This window comes from Arachis ipaensis, chromosome B01, assembly GCF_000816755.2.
Source record: "Arachis ipaensis cultivar K30076 chromosome B01, Araip1.1, whole genome shotgun sequence".
NCBI lineage: Eukaryota > Viridiplantae > Streptophyta > Magnoliopsida > Fabales > Fabaceae > Arachis > Arachis ipaensis.
Genome location: NC_029785.2, coordinates 14,639,770 through 14,646,726, shown reverse-complemented (window position 1 = coordinate 14,646,726; position 6,957 = coordinate 14,639,770). Strand labels below are relative to the sequence as shown.

The 6,957-nt window shown below is 38.2% G+C and overlaps 2 protein-coding genes and 1 pseudogene across 5 annotated transcripts; 2 read left to right on the top strand and 1 right to left on the bottom strand.

Annotated features, from left to right (window-relative positions):
• Window positions 1,325–2,471, top strand: LOC107625964 (annotated as a pseudogene).
• On the bottom strand, window positions 2,616–5,777 carry LOC107625944 (imidazoleglycerol-phosphate dehydratase). 4 transcript variants are annotated; one of them, XM_016328692.2, is made up of 9 exons: window positions 5,684–5,777; window positions 5,309–5,598; window positions 5,087–5,211; window positions 4,742–4,846; window positions 4,384–4,476; window positions 3,874–3,948; window positions 3,606–3,668; window positions 3,191–3,300; window positions 2,616–2,918 (listed from the first exon to the last, which is right to left on the bottom strand). In XM_016328692.2, exons 2-9 carry the CDS (start codon window positions 5,541–5,543, stop codon window positions 2,891–2,893), a joined length of 834 nt encoding a protein of 277 aa, XP_016184178.1. In that variant the 5' UTR covers window positions 5,544–5,598; window positions 5,684–5,777; the 3' UTR covers window positions 2,616–2,890. The 4 variants fall into 4 exon arrangements, with proteins under 4 accessions (XP_016184178.1, XP_020973570.1, XP_020973579.1 ...); XM_021117911.1 differs by having other exon boundaries at window positions 5,309–5,592; XM_021117920.1 differs by having other exon boundaries at window positions 5,309–5,566.
• LOC110269912 lies at window positions 5,628–6,455 on the top strand. The gene is made up of 2 exons (XM_021117926.1): window positions 5,628–5,836; window positions 6,071–6,455. The coding sequence occupies exon 2, from the start codon at window positions 6,071–6,073 to the stop codon at window positions 6,419–6,421; it is 351 nt and encodes a 116-aa protein (XP_020973585.1). The 5' UTR covers window positions 5,628–5,836; the 3' UTR covers window positions 6,422–6,455.

The window sequence follows — 6,957 nt, the reverse complement described above, 5'->3', positions numbered from 1 at the left end:
GGTGACTCGGCCGGTTTGTATGACCCTAACTCTTCTCCCTCACCTCACTCTCACCCTCACCTTCATCCTCACCCTCAGACTCTCAAGGAACGTCACTCTCATTCTCAAACTCTCTCTTCTCTCCCACTGCCACTAGCCCACTAGAGTCTCGTCTCAGTCACACTCGCCGGCGTCTCAACTTCTTGCGGCCTTCCCTGAGCTCCTAGTCGCCGGCGACAGAAGCAACTCGTGGGGTCGTCATTGCTTCGTCGCCTTCCGTGGGGTCGCTCGTCGTCTTCTGGTTTCGGGTCCTCGCCGTCGCCGTGGACCGTCGTGGGGTCGTGGCTTGCTTCGTCGCCTTCCGTCGCTAGTCGTTTTCTGGTTTTGGGTCCTAGCCGTTGCCGAGTGGCCGTGGACCGTTGGTGAGTCCCTGCGGCATCGCTTCCCCTGATCTGTCTTTTCCAGATTTCCCTTCTCCCTGTATTTTGAGATGTTGAATTGCTAATCAATTAATTTGCCTTGTTGCTGAACTAAATGTTGCTGTAAATCATGAATGAAGTAGGATTTGTTGAATTTGTGCTGTAACTTGAATTTGTTGCTGTAAGTTGAATTTATTGCTGAAAATATCAATGAGCTAATTTTTTGGTTAATGAAAATCATCACTGAGTTGAATTGTTGCTGAGTATCATCACCGAACATTGAATTTGTTACTGACTTACTGAAATAATCATCTAGCTAATTCTTTTGTTGCTGTAAATCATTCGTTGGAGGCTTGGAGCTAAATTTTCGGTGGATGAAAATTATCATAGGTGAATTCGTTGTTAAAATTATCAATGAGTTGAATTTGTTGCTTTAAGAATAAATTTGATTCTTAGTATTGATAGATTTGATTCTTACATAGGCACTATTTGGTCAAGCTCCAAATTTGTGGGATAAAGATATAGATGCCGATTTTGAGATTAACCTTTGGACTAGATTTACTTATTATATTATATTTTGTTCTTTTCATTTAAATTGAGAAAGTATTTTATACTAGTGATTAGTTTATTTTTTATTTTTGTATCATTAGTTATATTTAAGAATTGATACTTAATTTATTAATGTGTTTGTGAAGACATGCTTTTGGATTTTTAATTTTAACTTTTTAAGCTTATTTTTTGTAATTTTATATTTATCTTTAATTATGACTGGATCAACCGGTTCAATTAGTAATCTACCGGTTAAACCAGTAACCCAATAACCTAGTCATATGATCAGATTGATTATCGGTTCGATTCTGATAACTATGGGCTTGTGTATTTGGTGGATGTAGCTTAACATTTCTTAGATTTTTTCACAAAGGAGGATGGCAATTATCCTTGCAACAAACGTGTTCCATTACAAGTTTCAAACCAGCTCATGGGATCAAAACCTTTGATTTTGTGGGTATGTATGTGCTAAAAATTCAACAACATAATTGCACCTAGCAATAGGTCATTCATTTATTATTAACAGCTTCTACAATATAACAGATAAAGTGCAATCCAGATCTAATATTGCACTGCCTCCTCCGGAACCTTCGTCGAGTCGCAGGCAGCTTATAGTCGATGTTGGTACTTCATTGGTTACCACGGCGTGCCAGTGTGGTTTATCTCCATCAATGGTGTGGGCAGAAGAGAAATCATCTGACAAAGAGGATGATGATAACAAGGGGATTGTTGGGGCCATCACATCATTATTTGATCCTAATGAGAAAACAAAGAAAGGGAAGGTGTTGCCAAAGGCTTACTTAAAGTCAGCGAGAGAGGTTGTGAAAACACTGCGTGAATCTTTGAATGAACCACCTGATGACATTGCCAAATTTAGAAGAACTGCAGACACAGCAAAAGAGTCAATTAGAGAGTATTTGGGGAGTTGGAGGGGGAAGCAGATCGTTGTTCAAGAATTATATACTTTCTTTCAACTCTCAAGTACATTCTGTTTAGATCTACTTTTGTACAAGAAAAATGTTTATATTGATTCATTTTTCTTGTATAAAAGTAGATCTTTCGTTAATAAGATTATGCATCCCAAATTATTACACAAAAGACAAGTTATTCTATTACTACTCGTTATCAAATATATTATCATGTTTTGGGTTGATTGCTTGCAGGAATCATACGTTATGCTGGAGAAGGCAATTAGATCTTTGGCGAGTTTTTACTCGAAGGCAGGGCCATCTGCACCATTGCCAGAGGAGGTTAAGTCTGAGATATTGGACAACCTAAATATTACTGAGGAATTTTTGTAGACCATCGTTCAATAAATCACACTGTTTCAAACCAGGACACCTTATGGTATATAATATTTACTTTGAGAATCGTTAGATGATAATGATGATATAGTCAAAGTTAGATGATAATGATGATATAGTCAAAGTTAGATGATAATGATAATATAGTCAAACGTATAAAAAATTATCTAACATTTTTAACTATCAATTTTACATGAAAATAATTAGTTAGCATATAAATTGTCACTTTAATTTTAGACCCTTATAAGGAGGGTGTTATTTAGATATCTGATGATTCTTATTGTTCCTTGTTAAGATTAACATCTACAGTTACTAAGGTAGGGGGCGGAAAATGGAATCAATTTCATGCCCATTTTTTTTTCCCCCTTATGCCTAGACCAAGTCTCTAGCACGACAGACAAAGGAGTATGCTGAATGCAATGGTTAAGAAAAAGCAAGACAAGAATAATTTAATTTCTATATCCAAGAGTAAATGTGTGCTACAATATGGGTTTACAGAGGCCAGTAACTTTTATGACAAGTACAGGCAAACAGTACTGGCTCTTATCATCTCTGACATCTATTCTAAGCACCTTCATTGTGGATGAAAGTGTGTGAAGAACTATGGAAGTCCGTTTATCTAGTAGTAGCTCAATCCAATTAACTTCGTGACAAAACTCCTTTTGAACTGCACACATAAAAAGGATGCACAATGAACATATTTAACAAGTAAATTTGATATATTCTGATTCAGATAAAAAAAACTGTACAATTGATCGGAGAACTGAGAGCATATTTTTAATTCACTACTTTACCAATTTTCTTTGTCACTTTAGAGGAGCATGATCATTTTATGAAAGAATGAGGCAGAAAGTAACGATCTCTAAATTCCAGCAGAGTTATATAGCGGATAAATAAGATTTTCATTATAAAATAAAATCGAGTTCAAAGTTATCAGACCTTGGTATTGTTCCACGGCGACGTGGATCGTACTCTGTTGCTTGTCGAAGAGCCCTAGCAAAAGCTTTGAAGGTTGCCTCAATAATATGATGGGAGTTTTTTCCGGCAAGCTGTTCACAGAGGAATACATATGTATTCCGTTAACAGGTTGTTAGACTTGTAATAAAAGAACACTAACTAGAAAAAGAATAAAACCAGAGAAATCTTAAGTTTGAAAATGTATTCAACAAATGAAGACCATAGAAAGAGCCATGAGGCAAAAAGAACCTATATTTTCTAACCCATGTAGCTAAGGAATAATTGAGAGGCCTAGTACATCTATAATAATTATACTTCTGTGACAATATGCAGAATTATACTTCCAAATGCAATTTCTATAGCTGATTAAAATGACAAAGAGCTGATGTCTCAATACCTGCCGAATGTGAAGTGTCATACCAGAAGTATTCACCAAGGACTGGAAGAAATGCTCCACCAACTACATACAGGATACTAAGAGTATTCATCAATGAAGAATAGATATAAAGGGAAAAGTATAGCCAACAGCAAATACAATAAGAGTGTCCCATTAAAATAACATCTATGCTGGAAAAATTAGGGGCTCAACAGTCTAAAACTTATTCAATAAAATTCTAAGGGCAAATTCTAAGCTCAATGATGAAATAATCAAATGAAAGTGAGACCTGAGTGTCATATGTCCCAACCCTCTGGGTAGGGATGTCCAAATTATAACCTAAATGTGGCCGGCCAGATAAATCCTGGACAAGGTTAGGAAGAAGGATGTAAGTATTAGAACGAACAAATTTATTTGAGACAATAAGCTTACAACAAATGGGAACATAATTCAGTAGCCTTGTATGCATTTATTGCTTGAGAACGCATGAGCCTCAATACAAAAGCTAACTGAACTTCAATGGTCCAAATTATTTTTATGTACATTAATCAGCATGACAATTCGGATTGTTTAATTTGCAAATGTAATACCAAACCTACTCCAATTATCATATGCCTAAGCAAAGAAAAAATCACACTTTCTCCCCTAACAATAAGAAACAACTAAGTGTTGTCCCACTATATGGGATTGATACATGGATTAACATCACCATGTTCTATAATGAATCCTATTCACATATTTAAATTTTAAACTTCGAATAATGCTTAATGATCATTTCTGCAAGTGGTATGCAAATTACCAGTGAAACGTGTATTAATGCTTCATCAAGTGGAGCAGAGAAGTCACCAAACCGATTAATACCCTTCCTATCACCAAGAGCCTGTAGCAAAGCCTGAAGATGGAGTAATAGACAACACTTAGATTAAACATGATAGTTAAATGCAAAAATCATTTAAAAAAAAGTGCATAATTATAAACCTAACTATTATAAGGTAAGAAACTGAGAACTAACATATATACTGTTGCCATCAATGATTTCGACGGCATTGTGCAAGGAAAAGATGAAGAAAAATATCATATAATGAAGCATGTTACAGTTTCTAGGAACAGACCAAAAAAAATGAAAACACAGTTCATATAGCTGGTGTTTGCAGTACCGTTCCAATAGCAAGAGCAACATCTTCGTTAGTGTGATGATCATCAATATGTGTGTCACCTGTAGCCTTGACATGTACATCGAACAGCCCATGTGAAGCAAGTTGCTGAAAATACACAAGTCATAGTCATGTTTAGTTTCTGTGACTCATCTTTAGCAGCCATGATTTTTATTTCCAAGTTAGAAGGAAGCAAACTTTTTATGGACAAAATCAACTATGAAATTTAGAACAAAACTTCATCAACAGTTCTTGAAGTTGTTAGCTACCAAGAAGTGTGCTTGACCAGTAATTGAAATTTCAAATTACATTCTACCAATGAAGCAAACATAAATTTAAACTACTAACATCAAGCATATGATCAAGGAAGGGAATTCCAGTACTACTATCAGCAACTCCACAACCATCCAGGTTTATTTTGACCGAGACATTAGTCTCCTTAGTGACCCTTTTCACCTCACCTATTCTAGCACCTGAAAATGATGAATTAAGACATTCAAATTCAATGAAAAGCCACTACTTGATGAGAGAAAAAGCAAAAAGGAAGAAAGCTTGAGATTTTGCGTTGACCTGAGTCAACTGGCAAAGCTGATGTAGCTGGAGAGTTGTTGTCTCTCACCAAAGCAGCACAAGAAAGGTTTATGGGAGGATCCATTCGGGTGAGACAGCGGTGATTCAGTGAAAAGATTGAAGCTTTGGAATGTAGGGATGTTGGGTTCAGCGTCCTCTGAAAATACCTAACCCTAGATTTGAGAAGCAGGGATGAAGGGCATTTTGGAAGACACGGAGGTGCAAACAGCTCCATTCAGATTTCAGTAACGAATTTCACCGACACATTCAACTTTCAGCCACAACTTCAACTTTCAGCAACAAAATCAGAGTGCAGTGATGAATTACGTCAACCAAATTGAATCAGAAAGAATAGGGGAATTTGTTGGAACTCACCAAATCGGGTTGCGCAAAGGAAGCTGGGAAGCTGACAGCGTGGCTCGAGGCAACAAGACGACAACAAAGACCAGCCCACAAGGACCTGCTGCCTCTGCTGCCGACGACGAGGAGCGCAGGGAACAATCAAAAATCAACAAAATCATTCATAATCAGCAAATAATTCATAAACCAATTCAACACTCAACAAAATCACTGCATATTCATAGCGCAACTCATAAACTAATTCAACAATAAAATTAACAACAACATTTCAAGTTCAACCTCTGCCATATTCTAATCAGATTCATAAATGAAACAACAATAAAATTAACAGAAATCACATCAATGAATCAACTATGAAAAATTAATATAGAATATTATAATAACTGAAACAAAAAAGCTTACATGTTGACTGTTGTTGCAGCGGCAGAATCGAGCAGTGCAGTGCAGGCACCAACACCCTCGGAAGAAAGGCGAGGGAGGGACGGAAGCGCGGCACGGCGAGACGCGAGCACTCACCAGGAAGCACAGCTGCAGGAAGAGAGGCAAGACGCGAGCAGTGGAGCACACCAGGCGTTGGGTGCAGTGATGGGGGACGAGCAGAATACGAGACAGAGGGAGCAAGACCTCTGGCGACGAGCACGCGAGGGACAACGAGCGGAGGAGACGCGAGCTTGCGGTGGATCCGGCGAGAGCACACGATGCGGTGAATTCGGCGAGAGGCGCGGCGACGAAGGCGAGCGGCGATGGCGGTGAACCGAGGTGAGAGTGAGAGAGCTGGGGGAGGGGGCGACGCTGTCCCTCTGTGGGGAGTGAGAGTGAGAGGGAGAGTGAGAGAGATGGGGGTGGGGTGGGTTACTGAACTAGGCCTAGGTTTTTTTTCTAAATTCTGAAGCGGTTCGGGTTCCCAAAACCGGCCGGTTCGACGGGTTTTACTAGAACAGACTTGGTCAAACTGGTTTTTACAGATTTTTTTTATTCGGTCCTTTGATCTACCCGGATTGATTTTGTGCTGGGTCACCAGTTTTCCGGTCCGACTGGCCGGATTTGTCTGATTCTCACAACTTTGGGTGTGTTTAGTTTTGTGTTAGAAGGAAGAGGAGCACGTTTGAGTGCATTAAATGCTTTCACTTTTTATTTCGATGCTTTGTTTTCTTTAAACGCCAACCTAAGTACTTAACGTGCGTTTATAAGAAGTTAGAAATTGTAGCTTATGCGTTTAGATAATCACATTAGGATTGAATTTATTTTATTTTATCAATTCTTTTACTTTTTTTTTTGTAATTCTTTCA